The sequence below is a fragment of the Nymphalis io genome, chromosome 29 (genome assembly GCF_905147045.1).
Source record: "Nymphalis io chromosome 29, ilAglIoxx1.1, whole genome shotgun sequence".
Taxonomy (NCBI): Eukaryota; Metazoa; Arthropoda; class Insecta; order Lepidoptera; family Nymphalidae; genus Nymphalis; species Nymphalis io.
Window position 1 is genome coordinate 5,733,869 of NC_065916.1, and position 24,598 is coordinate 5,758,466.

General features: G+C 33.8%; 1 protein-coding gene across 1 annotated transcript; it reads left to right on the forward strand.

Moving 5' to 3' along the window:
• The first annotated feature begins 1,030 nt into the window (after positions 1-1,030).
• On the forward strand, positions 1,031-23,878 carry LOC126779530 (synaptic vesicular amine transporter). Its single transcript, XM_050503591.1, has 13 exons — positions 1,031-1,165; positions 4,878-5,017; positions 14,701-14,847; positions 17,274-17,412; positions 17,797-17,855; positions 18,515-18,636; positions 18,819-18,963; positions 19,265-19,366; positions 20,573-20,707; positions 21,032-21,123; positions 22,272-22,455; positions 23,217-23,350; positions 23,633-23,878. The coding sequence occupies exons 2-13, from the start codon at positions 4,888-4,890 to the stop codon at positions 23,696-23,698; spliced, it is 1,455 nt and encodes a 484-aa protein (XP_050359548.1). The 5' UTR covers positions 1,031-1,165; positions 4,878-4,887; the 3' UTR covers positions 23,699-23,878.
• The last annotated feature ends 720 nt before the right edge of the window (positions 23,879-24,598 follow it).

The following is a 24,598-nucleotide window of genomic DNA, read 5'->3' on the forward strand; positions in this document are numbered from 1 at the left end:
TCTGAATGTAATTTTTTCGGGATGCAGAACAATGAGATTCATACGTAACGTCATGGCGGGAGATCGTGCAAGAGAAACGTCATAGTTAAAATGTCATAACGAATACGTCTAAATTGACACTTAGCAGCTATTGACATTTGACAGATGACATTACTATTCGCTTACATTGACTTATCAACATTATATATAAGTTTTTAAGTGGCAAAGATACCGATGAACTTTGCTGAAATAAAACCCAATTTCTTTTTTGAATGCGTTATAAAAAATTATACAATTCCAAGAAACTGGTCCACTCTTCTGGTGACCCAAGCGCTGGCGCTTATTTAGCCCAAAGGCTAAGTCTAACGGTGCATAGAAGCAAGCAGGCAATAGTGTCTTGGGTACAATACCACAGGACAATCTTTTAGACGGCGTGTTTTTTCTATAAATTTGTTTTTTTATTTTAATTTTAGTTATAGATAAAAATGACTGTAAACTAAATATATAATTTTTAATACCATTTTTAAATCTAACCGCGAAAGTATTATTATTTTGCGTAGACGTTAATTAAATAATCGATTTTTCGTCCTTCAAAAACTCATTTACAATATTCTGCGTTACAACCGTATGGCGCACTTTCAGCGGGAACTTATCAAAAACCTGTAGCTTTGATTATTTAAAACATTCAACATTCAACCTTATTCTAAGCTCACAAAGTTGGATTTCCATTCATCGTATATCGATTAAAGCGTCCTCAATTTTGTCATTCAGAATTAAACCTTATCGATATATATGATAACGTCAAAATTTCTCTACGTAGCTATAGACGGACATCTTTGAAACAATCAACTCTATGTTCACTGGAACTTGAATTCTAAATTCTAATGGTAGGATTCGAATTTCCCTGTCGTTTACAATTGTATGTCAAATAACGACCAGAGCTAATGGCCTCCCGCGCCCCTCCCCTTGACGTAGTACGTGTACTATAAAGGGGCATACTAAGTTTAACTCAGAGGTCATTGCTTGTGGTTGCGTTCGAAGTGCTGTTTCGCTTTTCTGGCTGTGTTAGTCGGTCCTCGGACGGCGTGAAGAGAGGACGTTTATGATTTGTTTCAATAGTATTATTTTATTAATTATTATTTAAATTTTATTTATATGAAGATGGCTGGTCCTGAATTTATTTAGGGTAAGTATTTAATGATTAACATATCACATACTAAATAAAATCAAAAATCTACAAAATGAAAGGTAACAAAATAGTTTTTAAGTAAAGCGAATTATTTGTTATATTAGTATTGCAAAATTACCGTACTTGACGTTTATAAAAATAAAAAAACATTTATAAAAAAAATATTAAAGTACCGTCAGAAACAGAAATTAAATTCAATAGTAATAAAGTTTTTAAATAGAACAATTTTTTTTTCTGTTATGACTATTAAAACGGTACTTAGTAATTTACAAACCATAAAAAAACCTTGAAAAAGAAAATTAAGTACCGTCAAACAAAAAAGGGATTTTTCAAATAAAAAAATCAATTTGTTGTGTTGCTTGAGCGAACTATTGGAATTGCACAAAGAAATAACAGCCTATAAACATTTTATTATCGAACGCCTCAAGACTAATATGTCTTATACGGCTTTTTAAAACCGAACTGCGCGTAGAACGAACTATCTACGTACCACCGAGCTAAAAACAATATTAAAGATTAAATTCGACATCACAAACCGATATCATTAAAGTATTTAAAATGATCAAAATTTAGATTTTGATTCGTAACTTTAAAAAAAATATCATCAAAGCCGAAAGCCTAACACCGGTTCGAAGGTATATTTTACCGAAACGGTTGGTAGGAAACTTTATTTCGTTAATTAATTAAAATTATGTTACTGTACATAATCTAGTTTGAACATTAATAATGAAATGGTAGCCTTTTTATCTATATATGTATATATAAATAAATAACTTTTAATCAACGTACAGGCGAAACAATTAAGATACCATGAAAATTTGGATACGGGTTTTACTCAGTAGGCCTTCACCGTCAAACGTGAGATGAATTTTAAACACAAATTAAGCACATGAAAATCAGTGGTGTTTGTCCGGGTTTGAACCCACGATCATCGGTTAAGATACCCGCTTTCTAACCACTGGGATAATTTAACCCCTAAGTTAGTGAAAGGGGATGAAAGAGTATAAAAATCCTTCATTTTTTAAGAGCTGTGTAACAATTCTCTATGTAATTTTACTAGCAAACAATATGCCTTATTGCCAGTTTTTAACTAATATCATGACATTTAAGAGACAAATTTTAAATTGAATTATTTCTATAGAATTCTAAGTTGAATTTTGCGTTTAATATTACCGAACAATCCCGCTTTGTTTTAATTAGGATTTGGGAAATATTTACATCAGCAATTATCTAAAAACAAATACTGTTAACAGAATAAAAAAATATATTATATACACAAGTTAGATTAACAAATATTTTCTTTATAAAGAGTATAAGCCAACGTATATATATTATAAATCAAAGTCCTTTGTTTGAACGCGATAAACTCAAAAAACTACCGAAATCGTCATACAATTTTCATCAGTGGACGGAGTGATTCCTTAGGAAGGTTTAGGCGTATAATACATTGAGGTTTTGCTTAAATTGGCTGAAATATGACGATGATTGTTGACGATGTCGGAAAAATGCCGACTGGGAGCTTTACAGGCGTGAACGTAGACCAATCGAGTTGTATGTATTCCGTGCGAAGCTGGATCGCGTAAATAGTTCATTTTATATTTATGCTATGACATTAATCACAGCTACATAATCCTTAATTAATAAGCTAGATGATGTATTGGATTACTTGTAATCATTATTTAGGGTGGGCTTAGATAAATACTGATTTGTCTCTTTCCGTCATCATTGATTTGACATTCGAAAGAAGGAGACAGCAATATTTAATTAATCCTTCTAGGTAAAGCCGTTAATTACAAAAGTTAGAAGTCAATTAAAATTTAAATGTAATCTCTTGACCTGTATTAAGTTTTTCAAACGCCATTTTGTAACCGTGACTTAAAAGGAATTAATTTTATGAAAATTTAGCTTTTAAAGTCACGTTTTAGAGTACGGTTTCATTACAAAAATTAGTTTTTAATTTTTTTTGACATGATTGCGTAGTTTTATTTATATAATATAGATAAGAAGAAAATGTATTTTGGATAGGATTTGCTTAAAATCCTTTCTTAGTGAGCGTCTACGTCGGGGAAGCAGTAACTGTGACAAATTTCAATTCAATCGGGCGGGTACTTTAGGAGATATGGTATTTCGTACTTCACTTATATAGTGTATATATATATATATATATATATATATATATAAAATTTGCTGTCTCCTTCTTTCGAATGTTAAATCAATGATGACGGAAAGAGATAAATCAATATTTATCTAAACCCACCCTATATATATATACTTACATCAGTCGGCACATTTTTCAGTCTGCTTATATGCCTGTCAATTGAGTCGCCACTGGCTCAATCACCCTTCAAACTGAAATACAACAATACCAAGTATTGCTGTTTAGCGGTATAATATGATTAGTTTGTTATCAAAACAATTTTGTAATCAAAAGAAAACGAATTCAACAAGCCATAAAATCTTACAGTTATTTTTAACATGAGAATAGAGAAGATAGATCCTATATAGCTCAGTGCTATTAGCGACCGACCGTAGGCAAAGATCGCGGTTTCAATTCAGAGAACATTTTTTTTGAATATCCTTAATTTAAATTTATTCATTTCGTGCTCGGCAAAAAAAACCATTGTGAGGATATCTGCATATATCGTATGAAGTTTTAACACGCATATTCAGGCATTTTAAAATTTAAAAATATTAATAAATCCACAATAATTTTATATGTATAAAACTGATAATATTTATAAGATAAAAATTATTTTAATATAATAAATTTAAGCTATTAATTTATTATATGCGTTCAGCTGTTTAATTTAGTTCATTATAAAATAATTACTTACAAAAAAATGATAAAACTTACAGTGTATTCATTAAAAGCATAATTTCCATAAAACTAATCATTTCGTAACGAAAAAAGTGTTTCATAGTTATCGTAGCGTAAGCGTTCGTAGCGGCTTAATCCGTAGCATATCGTCGTAGCAGACTGGACGCGTAGCTTTATCTCCAATGATTTGTAACCTTATCTTTATTCGTGCGGACGTGTTGAATGGATATACTTTTTTATTATCCACTAGAAACTCAAATAAGTATCCCCAAATGTTGGATAAGATAAATCGTTGGTGACTATCCATATTGTAGCACAGAAAAATATTTAGGACAGATTTAGAGCAATTTTACTTGGTGCAAGCCCGTCTGGGTGGGTACCACCAGCTCATCGGATATTATATCGCAATACTTATTATTGTTGTGTTTCTGTTTGAGGAGTGAGCCAGTGTAACTAAAAAGTGAGACATAGCATTTTAGTTTCTAAGATTAGTGGCGTATTCGCGATGTAAGGGTTGTTTAATATTTCTTATAATTCCAAAGTCATGCTTTGCTTGAGTCCGTATTTTCTGATAGATACAATGTTGGTGTCTTCAAATCTAGAGTAAACAAGTTTCTTATCATATCATATCAGGTGATCCATGTGCCAGGCTGCTTACCTGTTATAAATAAAACAAAAATGTGTCTCACGGATTTGTCTTAGTTGTATTAAGGTTCCGAATGACTTACAATCAATTTAATCAAGACCCTTTTAAGAGCCTTTTAAAATAAAGTTCATTTTGATTTTGTTAAGCAATTAGGATATGAAAAGGATGTTATTTTTATTATAAATAATTCAAATCAATAACGAATTCCACTTTTATTTGTTTTTAAAAAGTATATTATATTTTAGGATACCAAAAATGGGTGCAGCATCCGACGGTATGGGGGGGTGGAGCGCGCGCATCGCCGCCTGTCGGGAGTCCCGCAAGCTGGTCCTCGTGATTGTCGCCATCGCACTGCTGCTTGACAACATGCTTTTGACCACCGTTGGTAAGTTAATAATTCAAACATAATCATTATTAAAAGTTTCAGGAAATGGTATTTGAATTTCGAACACTTTTCGAGTGTTTTTTTTTTTGTTCCGCTCCGTTTATTTTATAAAAATATCGTTCAGAATTGGTCTTTATAAAAAATTGAACACGAAATCATACAAAATTGATGTAAGTTACTTACTCGATTACTGTTAAAAGCAGTCACTGTTAACAGTGACCATTTTTAGACTCCACAGACAAACTTGTTAACTTTGGATTGGCCCAACCCGGACATTGAACACAAGACCTCTTGTTCTGTAGCCTCATAAGGCACACCGCCAACAGTATATAATCCAACTTATCATTCTTTATTCTCTGCAAGTTTCAGACCTGATAGAGATAGCAAATGCAATCCATCTCTGCCTACCAAACAATGGCTATCTGAAGGCGTAAATTAACTTTCAATTCATGAGATGTGCTCCATAATGCATGAGACCATCCAATCTCCAAGCTCTCTAGATAAATATTACAAGGGTTCCGCAGTTTAGGGTTCCGTAGGTTCGTTCGGAGCTCGAAAACAAGTAATGACTGTTAATTTATAATTAAAAGAGCTTTTTAAGTCGCAATTAAGCACGATTGTTTTTTATAGTATAGGTAAGCGCCCTTATCTTAAGTTTTTTTATTAAAGTTTGTTAAAACAATACGTTCAAATATACGAATTTTCTCAGACTGTCTGAGATTCGTTAAACCCTCAAAACGAAATCATCAAAGACATTTCCGAATAAAAGTTTTAAAACTCCAAACGAATTCGTTTATTCGTTTTAAAGGACGGAGAACTTATATAAAAACTTCTTGGACAAAGTTTTAAAAGCTTCAGCATTATGGACACAGGAATGTACATCATATTATGAGGTATTAAGATTTAGAATCGTGTGAAACTCTAGTAGGTCTCTTGTGTGTGTTGTCCTGGCTGTTCTCAAGAGACTAGTCGACTGCATGCGCAAACACGTGTGCTCAGAGTTATGCAGAATTCTTACCCACTAAAACCACTGCTCTGGGCGTCCTCAGCACGTATCGGAGAGGCTGCAGGATCGTGTTGATATAACGCATCCGGGGCCCCCTCTGTGCCCCTTTTTTATTTAATTTTTTTGATCGCTGGAAAAACGCGTTACGCGTTTCCACTACGGGTACAGTGGGGGGGGGGGTATGTGTCCAAGGCGCGCCACCGTCGGAATACCCACTAAAAAAAGCGGTACATTTTCCGTCTTAATGAGGACCGCCACGGGATCGCTTTCGGATACTACCGTGACCCCCCTGTGCCCCTTATTCAACCCGTGCGAAGCAGTGGCGGGTAACTAGTTTATAATATTAGTACAGACTAGTGTATATTATTAAGGATGATGCCCCAAGATGCCATGGTCATCCATTCGCTTAATTGTTATTTTTTTTACCAAATTTTATTTTATATACCTTTCATTTTATAATATTAATAGAATAATTTTAATGTGCTATTGGTGTGATGTCATATTAGGTAAGTATGTAATACATTAATAGGTATTAAGAAGATAACATCTGTAAAACTACATTTCATGCAAATAAATGATTATGACTCTGATAAAATCCCATCATCAATATAGTAATAATAATATCATGGGACATTATTCACACGCGGCCATCTGATCCCAAACTAAGCAGAGCTCGTACTATGGAAACCAGACAACTGATATACTACATATACTACTTTTCTTTTTTGAATACATACTTATATAGATAATTACACCCGACTCGGGCCAAACAGACATGTTTGTGCACACAAATATCTGTCCTGGGTGAGAATCGAAGCCACAAGCTTCAGCGTGAATGGCAAGTCTACCAACCACGCCAACCAGCCCAATATCACCACTCCAAAACCACCACGATGATATTGCATTCAAATATTATCATTAAATTAAATTTGATAAAATCATCTTGTAATAATTAAAGCTAAAATTACTTTTATAATAACAAGCCGAGCCCAATTTAACAGCGAGATCAAAGTGAAACCCATTTAGCTCTCATCAAAAGCGACGACTTCGTAGTGATGTCGACGGATGTCGATAGAAATTATCAATAATAATATTATAAATTATAATTATCACTGCTTAAATGTGTGTTTATCAAACGATTTAAATAGGAAACCGATCTATAATAAAAAATATACTTTGTTTATGATAATAATGTCCTCCAGACCGATTTTGGCCACGGTGGCCAATCTCAAGAGAGATTAGCCAACTACGCAGGAGATATTATAGTGCACAAGTGTGTGCGCAAACACAGGTACACTCTCTATTCCCTAACTCGCATAATCCGATGGGACGGCCATCCGACACGACCGGAAAGAGTTCGGGCACTCGACCGACGGCTTTACATGCTATCCGAGGCACGGGAGTGTACACACTTCCAACTTCCAGACTCCGGGCTGCTACTGAGAATTTTCTGACAGAAAAACGCAATAACTTTTATTGGCCCGACATGGGAATTGAACCTAGGACCTCCGGGTCTGCAGCTTTACATCAAGCCACTAGTCCAACGAGGTAGAACTTTGTTTATATAAGCTCGTAAAAGCGGTCTTGCATCATATGTAAAAGATGAAATAAAATCTACCACCAATTGGAATGTATATATCGAGAATAGCCGGCAAGAAACTCAGTAGATACAAGTTTTTATCAGTAACAATATACACGTAATAATCATATACAAATATATTCACATACCCTGTATGAAAGATCATTTAATTTTATCTCCTCCTAAGCCGAGGTTTTGCACTAAGACGCACGTATTCAGGGCCATTGAGTGCCAACTGTGTCCCAACATCCTGCTCAGTATTCAAGAATTGTCTTCCGCGTGGTGACGCCTATTGATGCTATTTGGGCCAACAGCAAAAAGACAAATGAAAAATATTTTAATTGCATTGAGACTTGGACATTAGATTTTTTACTGTTCCAAGGGATTGCAGACTTGAGTATTTGATATATCAATTTGATACCTAAACGCGTTTCTGAGAAAAAATCTCGACAGACGGACAACAAAATGATCCTATTAATGATTATAAAGTTAGTGTAAGTAGTACATTAACAGCCCGTAAATGGCCCACTGCTGGGCTAAGGCCTCCTCTCCTCTATTTGAGGAGAAGGTTTTGGAGCTTATTCCACCACGCTGCTCCAATGCGAGTTGGTGGAATAAACATGTGACAGAATTTCAGTGAAATTAGACACATGCAGGTTTCCTCACAATGTTTTCCTTCTCTTCGTGTTTGAGCACTAGATAAATTATAACACAAATTAAACACACAGTGGTGCTTGCCCGGGTTTGAACCAAAGATCATCGGTTAAGATTCACGCGTTCTTACCACTGTCAAATTACAAGTCAAATGTTATGATATTTGCTCCTTATTAAATACAAATAATAAATATACCAAACACGAAGTTTAAAATACTGAATTGTAAATTATATTTGATTATATCGATAGATGTCACATCACTATAAGTGCAGAGCGTCAGTTTCAAACTTGGTGTAGTATAAATCGGATTATATCAGCCTTCTCTCCTCGTGTCGCTTCCATTTTAGCGATGGGAATAATTCAATTGACTTCCTATAAATATAAGTTTAAATACAATTATTAGTGTTTTAAGTGAATAGATATAATAATAATAATAATATCCTGGAACATTATTCACACACGGCCATCTGATCCTAAACTAAGCAGAGCTTGTACTATGGAAACCAGACAACTGATATATATATATATATATATATATATATATACCAACCTTGGGAACTAAGATGTTATGTCCCTTATGCCTGTAATTACACTGACTCATTCACCCTCCAAACCGGAACACAACAATACCAAGTACTGCTGTTTTGCGGTAGAATATCTGATGAGGAAGGTACCTACCCAGATGAGCTTGCACATAGCCCTACCACCAGTGACATGTGGATTTCCACTTTAAAAAAAATATATTTAAAAATCAATTAATATCGAATAACAATTATTTATTATCAATTAAATCCGTGCAGTAATAACAGATTAAATAAGCAATAAAAGATGAGACTCGTCGGCTTCGAGTGTAGTTCGTTTCGATTGGAAAAGAGTTGAGTGTCTGTTTCTGACAGATCGTTTAACTCGAGAGTTAAACGGAATTTGTTATGAGTTTCGAACTGACTATGTTTATTCTAAATTTGAAATGATTTTATAGCATCTGCGCCCCACAGCTGGACTAAGGCATTGACGTCGTAAGACAATTATTTATCAGTCTGAACCTAGATTGAAAAAACATATGAAAGTAAGTATCCCATTGCTGGGCTTCCCCTTTCGCTTATAAATAATATCTAAGTTATACAGCTTATCTGGGTGCATGGGATATGCAGCTTTCCTTAAGATGCCTTCACGGAGCACGAGATTAATCAAAAACACAAATAATTAAAATTAAGTGCTTGCCCGGGTTTGAAAATTTCTCTTTCTGGCATCATTGATGTGACATACGAAAGAAGAGGACACATGATTTAACTATTCACTATCAAGCTTAATATCAAATTTAATGAAAATCACTCTCGTGGCTTAGGAGTTTCAGTGTAACAGATAGACAGACTTTTTGAATTTATAATAGCAGCCCCGGATTTATTCATACCCCTACAAGTCCTCGACATCCGAGGGGCCCCAACCAAAAATAATATATATATATATATATATATATATATATATATATATATATATATATATATATATATATATTAATTGAAATCTAAAGTTACGTTAATTACAAAGTGGATTAAGATATCACGGCGCCATGATGTCTAGGGTTGATGTTATCGATGAGGTTTATGATAAAACTTGAACTGAAATTTCATAGTGATGTGCAATATATCGATTGAGGAAATGAGTACTGACTTTATGTCTGTTCTTCTCGTTAGAACCTATATAACGAACCAATGGTAGTTTTACATATTATTTAATTATGTGTCTTGACGATTCAAAGGTATTTATATCATACATTTAGCATCCCGAAGTGAAATTGATTTTAAAAAGGCATCGAATTGCTATTTTTAAAAATAGAACACTAAATCATACAAATAGATATAAATAACTCACTCGATTACTCTTAATATCCAAATAACACAATTGAACACATTCAACAGATCACAAGTCGCGCCAATAATTAATTAATTACTTTACCTTACTGTGCAAAACAAAATGGCGGTTTGAAATAAATTCAATTTACCAAGGTGGAAGCAACTATCTATGGGTACACATTGAACAATGCGCCGTAGATGTTGGGTTAGTTTACAAGCCTGGTGAAACTTTGAACAATTTCTTAAAGACTATGACAGCGAACTACAACAACGAAGAAGATCGATAGTATTAGGTGATTTTAATATCAACCTATTGGAGAATAACAAACGAATAACCGAATATAAACAGATAATAAAAGAATCAGGACATAGACGGCTGAACAAAATTAATAAATCACATTTCACAAGAGACTAGTACAAAAAAATCAATTATAGACCGCGTAAGTACAAATTTAAACACGAATAATTTCACCGTTGCCATTATTAACTCGTCATTATCAAATCACAAAAACATATATGTTAAATTGAATAAATCCAAAATTCCAAAAAAAATACGAACCACTTATGAAGCTATAGTTTACACAAAGTTGTACAGCTCCTTTTTTTTTTTTTTTTTTTTCAGCCTTTTGCCGTCCACTGCTGGACGAAAGCCTCCCCCATAGAACGCTTAGAAACAAAAACAAACAAAACAAACAGCTCCTTAGAGCCCTCGCAATTGATTAACACAATGGAGAACTATACAGAACTTGAAACAACAATAAAACAACACGTTATCGACTGTAAAGAAACAAAAACCAAAATTCCAAACAACATAAGAGACGATTGGATAAACAAGGATATTGTCGACGGAATAAGTCAAAGGAACTTTTTATGGACGCAATATAAAAACAATCCTGACAATGAGTACATAAAAAATAAATTCTATTCAAAGATACCTGAAATAGCTAAGTTGATACAAAGTACAAACGATTCATACTATTTCAAATTATTTACAAACAACGCAATGAATCCAAAAAAGATCTGGACATTAGTTAACAAAATATATAGTAATAAAACAAGTCAAGGTTGTGCTCCCTCTAAAATAATAGTAGAATTAAAAATACAAACGATATTTGTAACGTTTTTAACAAACATTTCGCAACAATACGTTCTCTCTTAGCAAAAAAAAAATACCAACACAATACCACAACATCCTACACCCGATTAATACAATCAATGAACACCATGAACTTCCAACATTCAAACCGTGTAGTTCTGGTGAGATTGAAAGACTGATTGGGGATCTAGATTCGAATGCAAGTAGTAGAGTAGATAAGATTAGCACAAAAGTATTAAATGTTTATGTAATCTAATATCAAAATGTCTGGCACACTGTTTAAACAAGCTTATGTCTGAAGGAATATTCCCAGACTCATTAAAGATCGCAAAAATAACACCTATACACAAATCTGGATCTTTAACAGACCCCGAAAACAATCGTCCAATATCTGTCCTACCCGTTCTCTCAAAAATTTTAAAAAGTTAATACACAACCGCTTAATAACGTATTTGGACTCTTTTGATTTCTTATCTGAACGACAATACGGTTTTAGAGCTAGAAGTAACACCACTGCTGCAACTGTAGATCTAGTAACAAAAATAAGACAGAACCTAGATAAAAAAGACATAGCTCCGGGCGTATTTATCGACTTAAAAAAAGCCTTTGACACCGTAAGTCATAAAGTCTTACTACATAAACTTCAAAACATAGGTATCAAAGGTGCTGTACTTGAAATGTTAAAATCGTACCTAACAAACAGATTGCAGATCGTCAAAATTGGTGACATACAAAGTATATGCCTGTCACCTGTGGAGTCCCACAGGGCTCAATCTTGGGACCACTTCTATTTTTAATTTATGTAAACGACATTGTAACTGAAACTATATGGTCATCTGACTTTGTACGCAGATGACACCTGTTTATTTTATTTCGGTAACATAAATGACATAGTTTCTCAAGCTCAACATGATCTAGATGTTCTGCATAAATGGTTCAATCATAATCTCTTAACTATTAACGCTTTCAAAACTTGTTACATTGTATTTAAAACTAAAAATAAAATGATTCCACCGTTAACTGTTGACAATTTTCCAACCGAGCAGAAACCCTGTGAAAAATATTTAGGTTTACGAATAGACAATTACTTAACTTTTAAATATCAAGTACACTACGTAAATAAAAAACTTTTTTCTTTGATTGGGTCGTTAAAAATATTTCAAAATGCATATCTAAAAAAATAAAGTATAACATCTACAATTCTCTAGTAAAATCGCATTTATTGTATTTAGTAGAAATATGGGGTAATACTGGAGAAACAAAACTGCAAGAACTACGAAGAAAACAAAATAAAATAATTCAAATACTTTCTCGATATCCACCCTTGACATCGACAACTACACGTTACAAGGAAACAAACATTATGAACGTACGACAACTTTATGTATATTATTCTTGTATTCTTATTAGAAAAATTATTAATAAATCGATACAATCAGATTTGACGTTCATAAAACAAAGCAGTAAACGTAGCACCCGTAGACCAAGCTTATTAGTTCTCCCAAAAATTAGAACCAAATTTGCAAAAAAAAATATTACTTTCGATGGAACACAACTTTATAACAAATTACCGTCTTATATAAAAAATGTAAACTCACTTAACGGATTTAAGTCTCAACTCTCAAAATATATTTTAGAGAATACCCACTTCTATAGCGATTAAAATATATACAACGATTTAATTATATCCTATTCCGTTAACTAAGTACCTACTTATAAGGCGAATATTTTTTATTGTTACATTTATCACGCTGTTCTCATGTAAGCGTCTGTAAAAATCTATCTTTTTGAGAATAAATTCTTTGAAAACCTAATTAGCGCGCGTCTTTTTTTTAACGACGCCATTTTATGACTCAAAAAATCGAATTATAGATAATTTTCTGCGGTGAGTTTCGAGTTTATTATATATTCGTACAGAGTAGCCACACTGAGACTCAATTCTACTAACAAATTGTCACTTTATCGCAATCGAATCGAAGCGTGATCGTTGCCGTATATCCGTTTTCTTATACTTTCTTTTAATTATCTGTATTGGCATAAAAGCTAACAATTAAATTGGATTTTGACATAACGGTATATGTGAACATCATATCGGTTCGGTTCCGACCCCAATAAATATGGAAAAGACAAAGTTGGATTGGAATTGAATCGGGAATGTATCGTAATCGTTATATATTAGTAGAATTTTCCCACTCATCTCAAGTTTTAATGTGCTTATCGTGGTAGAACAAACAAATGCGATAATAATATTACTTTATACTTAGCACGAGTAAAGCCGGGTGGATTATTTAGTGTTGTTAATTTAATTTTACTGACGTTTAAATAGAAGTGGAAGTTCACAGATAACTAAGTTTAGATGATTTTATAACTAAATCAAAGGGTTTCATAGCGACAAAGCGTTTTGATAGTGATGTGCAGTTGCCTATATCGATATTTAATTTTTTTTTTTTAATATTAATATTTTGTACTTATTGATGATACGACTCATACGGGTTTGGTATATGAGTTTTTCTTCACCGTGAGGAAACTTGTGATGAATCAAAATTATCACATATGTATTCACCAACCAGCATCGGAGTAGAATCGCGGAATCTCCAAATCTTCTTTAAGGGGACGAGATTATCCCAGCAGTGGGACATTTACAAGCTGTTTTTTTATACTATAGGTTGGCGGCCGACCACCTGATGGTAAGTGGTCACCATTGCCATTGTAAGAAATGTTAACCATCGCTTACATCGCCAATGCGCCACCAACCTTGGAAACTAATAGGTTATGTCCCTTGTCCTGTAATTACACTGGCTCACTCACCCTTCAAACCGGAACCAAGGACCGGACCAAGTACTGCTGTTTTGCGGTTGAATATATGATGAGTGGGTGGTACCTACCCAGACGGGCTTGCACAAAGTCCTACCACCAGTAACGTTTAATGTACTCAGTTTTAGTGATAGAGTATTTGTTCTTTGTTTTTATAACACTGTTGTGTTAGACCAAAATAATAAATACTATTATATATAAAAACTCTCAGCAGCTCAACGTTTGCAACTCGCCTGTGTTACACTCTCGTGCCTCGGATGGTATACGAAACCGACTGCCGTCCCATCGAATTATGAGAGTGAATAATGTGTGCACTTATGTTCGCGCACATACTTGTGTACTATATTGCTCTGCAAAGATGGCTCTGAGAATGGCCGCCATTACTGAAATCAGAATGCATCATTGTGTACATCAGGCAAGAATGTTGTATAGAGTAGTACAAGCCGGATTAAGACATAGAAATTATTAAAATTTTGTTATATATAATGGTTGATTTTGTAAGGTGTGTTTATTATGTTTAGTTATTCCGATAGCGGTGGCAAAACCCCTCTAAGATTTAAAAAAAACTCATTATGTATATAATTTCAGTTAATAGTAAACCTCCAATTGATTTATATAGTAAGAAATTTCCAAAAAACCCCTATATCCTATAAGATATTTTAAGATTATTTTATCCACAGTGCCAATCATCCCCGAGTTCCTCTACGACATTCGCCATCCGGACGCACCGCTCTCCGTCTCGATAGAAGACCTCACAACCCCCCTGCCGCCACCGACCCCCTACTGCCCGTGTATGAACAAGACGCTCGTGGAGAACAACACACAATGTAAGTAAAATAATTGCTTATTCATTGTGAAAAATATACCACCGGTTCGAAAAGAAACGCACGGTCTCGAAAGATTATAATAATAATAATATCCTGGGACATTTTTCACACACGGCCATCAGATCCCAAATTAAGCTTGTACAAAGCTCGTGCTATGGAAACCAGACAACTGATATACTACATATACTACTTATCTTTTGTAAATACCTGCTTACAGTGTCCATAGGATCGAAGTGTCATAGACAGCGGGGTGTTCCCCTTTTTCAAGAGCAACATTTCATTTTTGTAATTCATAATTTGACGAGCCGATTAGCGTGGTTGGTAGATACATGCCTTTCAAGCCGAAGGTTGTGAGTTGGATTCCCACTCAGGACAGCCATTTGTGTGCATAAACATGTCTGTTTCTCCTGAGTCTGGGTGTAATTATCTGTATAAGTATGTATTTATAAAATCAAAGTAGTATATGTAGTATATCAGTTGTCTGGTTTCCATAGTACAAGCTTTGCTTAGTTTGGGATCAGATGGCCGTGTGTGAATAATGTCCCAGGATATTATAAATTATTATTATGTTATTAATTACGATATGTATTTCAATTAAAACACTTATTTTGCGAGCGAATCCGGAACGGGTAGCTAGTTAATATAAAAACAAAACAAAACGTTTCACAATGAAATAAGTACAAAAGTATTTGAATAATATTATTTCTGAAGATGGATTAAATAATATTTCAAGCAATTAATATTACAAAGGATAATTTTTTATTCCCTCAGGACGGGTCGGCGTATTGTAAGAGTTTTCATTACTTAGATCTGTGGACTTTAAAGGAAGATTTATTTCTATCAATCTTTATTTAAAATACCCGTCCTATTATAGATTTAATGAATTGTATTTTTACGTAGTAGTATTACTAGCTAACCATTCCGGTTTCGCATGAGTAGATAAGAACAAGAAAAAATGCTTTGAGTGCCAAGGTATTGACGAGAATCGATCTGTAAATAACAAATCTAACGCAAACGTCACCTGACGCTCGAAATTTTTGCGCCTGACGCTCGAAGTCTCTGTTAGCCCCCCTTACCGTGTACCGAGTTCTGATATGTTTACACATCAAAATATACTTTGGATAAGATTTGCGTGAATTTCTTCTTAGTGAGCGCTTAAGACGCGAAAGGAGTAACTTTTAATTTTTAAGTTAATCGGACATACAGTTTCGGAGATCTCGTGAAAAATCCGTCAGTGAAATTTTGCTTATGTATATTTTTTTATAATATATAAAATTCGAAGTGCGGTTAGAGAAATTTATTTCAGTTACCTATTGTTATTCTTTAAACATTTATACTTATTGCATAGGATATATATGTATATCTTGTTATTTACTTGGGTGGTACATACATCACTTGTTCTACCATCAAGCCCCAATGCATAGTACTCTTGTGTTGCTATAAAACTACTGACGATGAGTTTAGAATGTTGAAATTTGTAATATAAATTTATTTTATAAATCAGCAAGAGAGGATTTTTAGAAATATCCACCTTAAATACTGAGCGTAACTAACTAACTTAAATGGCGCTTGATGATTCATAAGTACTAAAAGTCTTATTTGAATTAAGAATATTTTGATTTTCGAAGGCGTAACTTTATATAAATTTGCTCGTACGAATTCGAAACGGACAGCCAGTTTATCATAAACGAAACAAACCTAACTACTAGCACGTTACGAACAGCTCACGTAATGTAATTTAAGATTTTTATCATTTACGCGGCTGTTTCCTAACCACTTAACTCTGATCATTTCGACCTGACGGAACAGCTCACGTCCTCTACTCGAACACAGAGGTCAATGTTAAACTCAATTTTATTCGAACAATTCGATCGCTAAACACGTTGACTATCCTTAATTAATTTTTCTAATTAATAAAATTAAATCACTTGCTTATAAGCCTTTTATAAATAAGGCGCATTACTCATTGCAAGATTTTTTTTATTGCATAGGTAGACGGACGAGCATATGGACCACCTGATGTGGTCACCAACGCCCATAGACATTGGTATTATTAGAAATGTTAACCATCGCCAATGCGGCACCAACCTTGGGAACTAAGATGTTATATCCCTTGTGCCTGTAATTGCACTGCACAACAATACTATAAAACAGTTCATTTTGTACCCTGAGAATCGGAATGGCGATTCAAAGAGGAAATGCTGCTAGTATTCTTGCCATCATATGCAGTCACCATTTGTATAGTAACATTTTTTATTTTTATTATATATTTATTTTTAATTTAAATAATTCTGTAGTAAATAAGCTGTAAACTAAATATTGTTTGATGGAATATATGATAAATGGTTGGTACATATACAGAACTGCACAAAGCATTACCAAGTACTTATATAAAGATAAGGCGAATAACTGCTTAAATCTTCTAGTACCCTTGAACCTGACTGCTGAGAAGGAAGAGCGCCACAAGGAACTGATCCACGAGACCGTGGCCGTTGGTGTGATGTTTGCGAGCAAGGCCATCGTGCAGCTTCTAGCCAATCCCTTCGTTGGGCCTCTCACACACAAGCAAGTATCTAAATCGAATGAATGAAAAAGAACAAAAGTTATTTTTTTTTATTGAAAATAGTTTTTCCTGGTTTTTACTCACTCATCCTTCAAACCAGAAGTGTTAATTATTGCTATTTGGCAGTAGAATATCTATATATTCAATTTGCTTAAGTTTATAATGATAAATAAACAGTAACAGCACAGACTGATACCATAGAGAGATATTTACAGTAATACCCCACTGATAATATAAGACGTCAGAAAACTATTTTTTTAGCTGACCGTACCTTTTTTTTAAAATAAGTATTTTAAGCTGAATCAGCATGACTCATTGTACGTTATAAATAAAAAAACATTACATACTTACAATATTATCTATTATATAATAAATTCCTGTTCCAGAATCGGTTACAGCGTGCCCATGTTCACTGGCTTCATTCTGATGTTCCTCTCCACGTTGAGTAAGTGCATTTGGTTTGTGAGCAATATATTTAAGCTTCAAAAGTATTAGTTAATTATAATTTGATCAAGCATATTAAAAAAACATTGAAGCATTTAACAAGATTAAATTTAAATATAACTACGTAACTAGTATTTTAACAATTATTAATTTGACGTTCCTCCTATTGCATAGGAAAATGATAGCGCATACGTTTGTGCACTCAAGTATACTCTCTATTACTTCATTTTCCAGTAACGCACCTGGAAAGTAATTTACCGAGGGGGCTGTAGGGTAGGTCTTAAAGAGGTAGCAGTCTAGGCGCGTTGCATAATGGTTACTTTTTTTTATTAACTTCTCTATATTTTTTATAGAGAACCTACCCAATCAAGTGATCCAAAACTCATTATTAGTCACCTACTTCTCTTAATTAACCATTAATAATTAAAAATATAATGTCTTTATCCCTAAAATTCGGAGTGCCAAACCTTAAAACACGTTAATGTTTTCATAATCCGATTGGACGCGAGTTCAGTCGCAACACAAACGGGCTTACTTGCTTTCCGAAGCTGGGGAATGTACTTCCAAACCACACAAACAAACACAAACAAAGTTTTGTGTGTATTGTATCTGTTATCAAAGAAAAACCAGATATTGTTCAAATATCAATTTGTTTTTCAGTATTCGCCTTCGGTCGATCTTATGGCGTTTTATTCGTGGCGCGAGCGTTACAGGGCATTGGCTCATCTTGCTCTTCCGTATCCGGTATGGGAATGCTGGCTGAGAGGTATCCTGACGATAAGGTAAGCTTATAATTATTTTTATCCAATAATGAAGTGTCATACATATTTATGGTAAAAACTGTCTCTCATTCGGATAATTAATTCTAATAACTTAACGCCTTTTTTCAATTAGCAAAACATTTTGGTATTCCAACACATAGTTAAGTATATTGGACCATGTAAATATTTACCACTGGTTTCAGGAAAGAGGTAACGCTATGGGTATAGCATTAGGAGGCCTGGCCCTTGGGGTCTTAATCGGACCACCTTTTGGAGGACTCATGTACGAATTTGTTGGGAAAACCGCTCCTTTCCTGATGTTGTCCGCTTTGGCTCTTGGCGATGGATGTAAGTGATGTTTAGCTTTATTATTTCAAACTTTTTTTTAACTTGACATATTATATAAATAATCGTCGTATTAATATAAAAATATTATTAATACGACGGAAATGATATTCACGAGCCGGTTGGCGTGGTTGGTAGCTACATCTGGTTTACATAGTACGAGCTCCGCTTAGCTTGGGATCAGATTGCTGCGTGTGAATAATGTCCTAGGATATTTACTCTGAAAATACTATAAATTACCTCTCGAAAATACTAATCTATACATATCATTCTGTTACAATAATCGGTACCATTCAATCTGCAGTGCTGCAACTCATGATATTGCAACCTGGCGTGGTAAGGCAGGAGACGGAACCGCCGTCTCTGCGTGCTCTGGTTACGGACCCGTACATCCTTGTTGCTGCTGGTAAATACATGTTTATATATTAAAACCGGTAGACGGTGTCTTGGCTGTTTATTTGTTCAAATTATAATCTATGTTATCGGTTAAACGGATGCAGTTGATGAGCTGCGCTATCCAGCGGCCAGTTTTACAGTGGACAGTATTAATAATAATAATAAAAACATTTATTTCGACCAAACAAGGATCAAATACACAAGACAATAAATAATAAAAAGACAAAAATTGCAATAATAATATTTTCTTGATTTTACATATTATAAATTAGATTAAATTAATTCGAATTTAATCATAATACCAAATTATATTAAATAAATTTGAATTAAATCAAATCAATTCCGATTCAAACCAATCACATTAAATGATATTAAATTAACATAAATCAAATTAAATAACATTAAAGCCTTCTCAGTCTTCTCCTTAGTTTTGGCGCGTTGGACACTGGTGATGAGGACACAAATTGTCACCAATAAAGAGATTTTGGGTTACCTAAAAATGATTCATACTTTATTTATTTATGTTGATGGATATAGACGGGGGAGGCCGAAGAAAGTCTGAATGGATTGCGTAAGAAAAGATATGTTTATGAAAGGGGTAAGAACTGAGATGACGAGTGGCAGAAAGAAGTAGAAGGAAAACACATGTTGTGCCATCCCACATAGTGGGATAAGGGCAGGAAGAAAAGGATTTAAGTACATAAACAGAATATAATCAGGACATATATTAAAATTATGAACTTACGCAATATTACCCATGATTACATTCCGTAACGTGTAATACATCATGCTCATTAAAATAATATGAATACAGTCAGATGCTCTTTATATAATAATTAATTAAATTGAATTAATTACTAAATTATGAAAATTCATCCATTTATATTAATTGACTAAGAAATTAAAAAAAAATAAGCAATTTAGAATTAAAATAATGAAATTATTGAATTGAAATTATATTAAATAATAGAAATAACATTGATTTTTAATAGGAATATACTAGAAATCTTGGGAGATGTCGTACTGTCTGTATTGCATTAGCGAAGTTGTGCTGCAACGCTATAAGGCGAATTATGGATAAATTATAGCGAGGATAGTATAAAACATACCAGGATTGAAACAAATAACTGTTGTTGTTAAAAATATCATTATTATTAAGAATACAATTAATATTTTCGACAATTAAACAAACCAGATACATGATTTTTTTTCTCAGGAGCGATAACATTCGCAAACGTTGGCATAGCCATGTTGGAGCCAAGCTTGCCGATCTGGATGGCGGATACAATGGAAGCCAGGCGTTGGCAGCAGGGCGTTGCGTTCCTGCCAGCTAGCATTTGTTATCTCATTGGTAACATATTCATTGATTATTCCATTAAACCATTGATACATTGAGCTTGTTTTACATCAAAAGCGACACTTAAATGGTTGATGAGGTTTCTGAATTGATGTATTCCCGCTGAATGGTGATTGAGCCAGTGTGATTACAGGTACAAGGGACATAACATGTTAGTTCCCAAGGTTGGTGGCGCATTGGAAATGTAAGCGATGGTTAACATTTCTTACAATGCCAATGTCTATGGGCGTTGGAGACCACCATATTATATTTAAAAATATTATGCTATATATATAGCATGCTTATTGATATAACTTGGAATGTACTTTTAAATCTCAGGAACCAACCTCTTCGGTCCACTTGGACACAAGATGGGCCGTTGGCTGGCTGCTTGCTCTGGACTGGTCATCATCGGTGTCTGTCTCATCTTGGTGAGTTAATTTTTTGGCACACATAACTAATTACAGACAGTAAAAGCACTACATTATTAATTATTATATAAAAATAAAGTTAGACTATAATATTACACAGACAGCGTAGGTAGACAGTATTTAGAGGGTTAGTTAAGTTATATTAACTAATTGGATTAATTATTCAGAAAACAAAATATTTAACAATATTCTTAAGTATTTAGTAAAAATAGTTTCAATGTATTTTTTAAATCGATACAATTAAGTCGTGAAATATAAATAGGATTATGGTATTTGTAACGGGGTCATTATAAAAAAGTATATTTTGAATTTAGAAAGAACTATTTGATATTGTGATTTTGATTATTTTAAATTGTTTTTTTTTTACTTTCTTTCGTGTCTGAGGAATAAAACGTTTTACATCGAGCTCATTATTTAATTTTTAAATACTACAAAGATATATAGACTTCAGTTACTTTAATAACTTCCTGACTGCCCCGTTGATATTGCAAGATAGTAAGGCAAAGGCTGGTGCGGAATGCATGCTTTGGCAGGCGTATCATAGCCCCTCCAGCTAGGTGGAGTGACGATATACGCAAAGTGGCTAGCAGCGGATGGAGACTGAGAACTTAAGATCGAGCTCAGTGACTGAGCCTATCCAACAGTGGACGACGAAGGGTTGATGATTATGATGATGACGAGGCAAAATAAACTATGTGCCTCATAAAAAATAAATTAAGCTTTGACGAGCCGGTTGGCGTGGTTGGGAGATACTTGCCTTTCACGCCCAAGGTTGTGGGTTCGATTCTCACCCAGGACAGACATTTGTGTGCATGAAAGTGTCTGTTTGTTTTGAGTCTGGGTGTAATTATCTATATAAGTATGTATTTACAAAAGAAAAGTAGTGTATGTAGTATATCAGTTTTCTGGTTTCCATAGTACGAGCTCAGCTTAGTTTGGGATCAGATGGCCGTGTGTGAATAATGTCCCAGGATATTATTATTATTATTATTATGTACTAGGCTTTGTAAGTCATAATTTAATTAAACCGTCACACAGAAACGCTTTGTGTATCTGTTTTCCGTTAAAAAGGTTGCTAATCTGTGGGATTACACACATATAACAGGTATTACAGTAATTACCAATCCCTCAAATTGTTTCTTGGTTAGATCCCAATGGCACGAAAACTGGAGCACCTCATCATCCCCAACGCTGGTCTCGGGTTTGCTATTGGAATGGTCGATTCGTCCATGATGCCAGAGCTCGGCTTCCTCGTGGATATTCGCCATGCTGCTGTCTACGGCTCCGTGTATGCGATCGGAGATACTGCCTTCTGTTTGGGCTACGCTGTTGGTAAGTCATAGTAATGTAAGTGTAATAAATATTCCACAAAATTCGCATATATCCTCGCATTCATTACTACATAAGCAATGATCATTTTTTATCAAATTGTGTAAAAAGAAACCAAGTCTTCCAAACTATTTAGGTTACAATACCTCCAAATAATCAACATTATTGCACACAATGCTCAGAAAAAGCAGAAAACGACGGTCAAATGGAAACATATTTGCGCGTGCTTACGCTCATACGTGATAGTATCACAGTATCACTTTTTACATATTTTTTTAAATAGATTGACTGACTAACAAAAGGGGGCGTCCATTCGTTCATGGACATTGGCGCTGTAAGGAATATTTCCATCCCTTACATACTAATGCGCAACCAACCTTGAGGACTAAGATGTTATGTCCCTTGTCTGTAGTTGTCTCACTCACCCTTCAAACCGGAATATAACAATATTAAGTATAGCTGTTTGCCGGTAGAACATATGATAGGCGGGTGGTGCCTATCCAGAAGTGGACTGCACTTTGTCTCTTATTCGACCGCGACTATTTAATGGCTAGATATAAAGCCGCTGCCTCGAGGTTCTCGGATTATGAGAGTTAGAGAATGCTCCTGTGTTTAGACACACACTTGCTCTATAAAAATATGAAATTGGTCGTCGTGGCCGAAATCGCTCCGAAGGACATTATTATTACTATTCGAGGCTAAAATATTTGGAAAAACTCTATTCGTATTTAAACTATTGTAATGTGTAATTCTCCGATCCATAGGTCCAGCATTCTCAGGGGCTCTAGTGAACAGCATCGGCTTTGAATGGATGCTCGTCATAATCGCGATTCTGAACTTCGCCTACGCTCCGTTCCTGTTGCTGCTGCGCTCTCCGCCGGCCAGGGATGAGAAACAGGTAATAATTTTGAAAATCATTACGGGTAACCCCTATATTAGTCTAGGACTTATATTACGTTAAATTAAAAAATAAATATATAAATTATAAACACATCTACTTTTTCTTGCTTTCTTCGTGTTTATTTACTAATTATTCATAATATATAAAGGTACATATATTATATTTGTTAAATAAATGAGAATATTGGTGTGGAAATATTTAATGTTATTAATGTGATCTTAGGTTAATGTTAATTCATTACTTATCATTAAATGTTGACGAATCATTACGTTTTGACAGAGCCTAATCATTAGCGAGAAATCATCCGTTCGCTACGTGAGCTACCAGAACGAGGAAGAAGAATAAGCCCGAAAAAATCAAAATTTGACAACGCCGCCATCTTGAGACCCGCCCGATTCTAACATTTTTACTAAAAACTTTGCCGAAAATATATAATGCTTGAAAGAGAAAAGAAAAAATTAAAAAAAAAAAAATTAGCGACAAAATAGCTGTAAAAAGCTAATATTTACTAAATTATATCATATAAAATTTACATATTTCTTAATATATGTGTAGTCTAACGATATAGTCTTACGATTTTAAAAAATCTTTCACATATATAAAAATATAAATATACTGTAGTGGCTACCAATATTTGTATATCTTGTGTATAAATATAATATTGGTTATATTTATTGAATATGTATAATATATAGCGCATTTTTGACCAATTTTCCTCTTTGACCAGATCTCTCTTTATATATTATCAGCGTCTCTTTGTAGGCTTTAGCGTTTTAAATAAATATATTGCCGTTTAGTCAGGGTGTCTATAGGAAAAGTATTTTATATATAAAAAGATATATCGAAATATTTAAAGTATATAAATCGAAAACGAGATGATTTTTTAAATTATGATTCAAAGTATTTCGCAATGGTGACTTAGACAATATTTTTGATTAAATTTTTGAAAAGATTAGGCAATAAGAACTTTTCAAACGTAACCGTATTTATCTTTTCAATATATAAATGTTATTTTTTAACTAAATATACAATAAAAAACAATAAATATTATTTTTACAACCGAGAACGGTAAGAATTATATAATAAATTACAACGATTTATTTAATATATATATATGTAAAATTGCGTTATAAATAACAATAACAATACGTTTTTATATTTGACAATAAAAATACAATAATGTATTTCAAATGCACACGTTATTCGAGCACACTTATTTGATTACGGACCAAATATATCATTTTT

Bases quoted from the DNA above. Each gene is read 5' to 3' on its own strand.
- LOC126779530 (XM_050503591.1), top strand. From the start codon at position 4,888: ATGGGTGCAGCATCCGACGGTATGGGGGGGTGGAGCGCGCGCATCGCC. The intron at 19,367-20,572 runs GTAAATACATGT...TTTTTTTCTCAG, and splicing joins GTACATCCTTGTTGCTGCTG to GAGCGATAACATTCGCAAAC. The intron at 22,456-23,216 runs GTAAGTCATAGT...TCCGATCCATAG, and splicing joins CTGTTTGGGCTACGCTGTTG to GTCCAGCATTCTCAGGGGCT.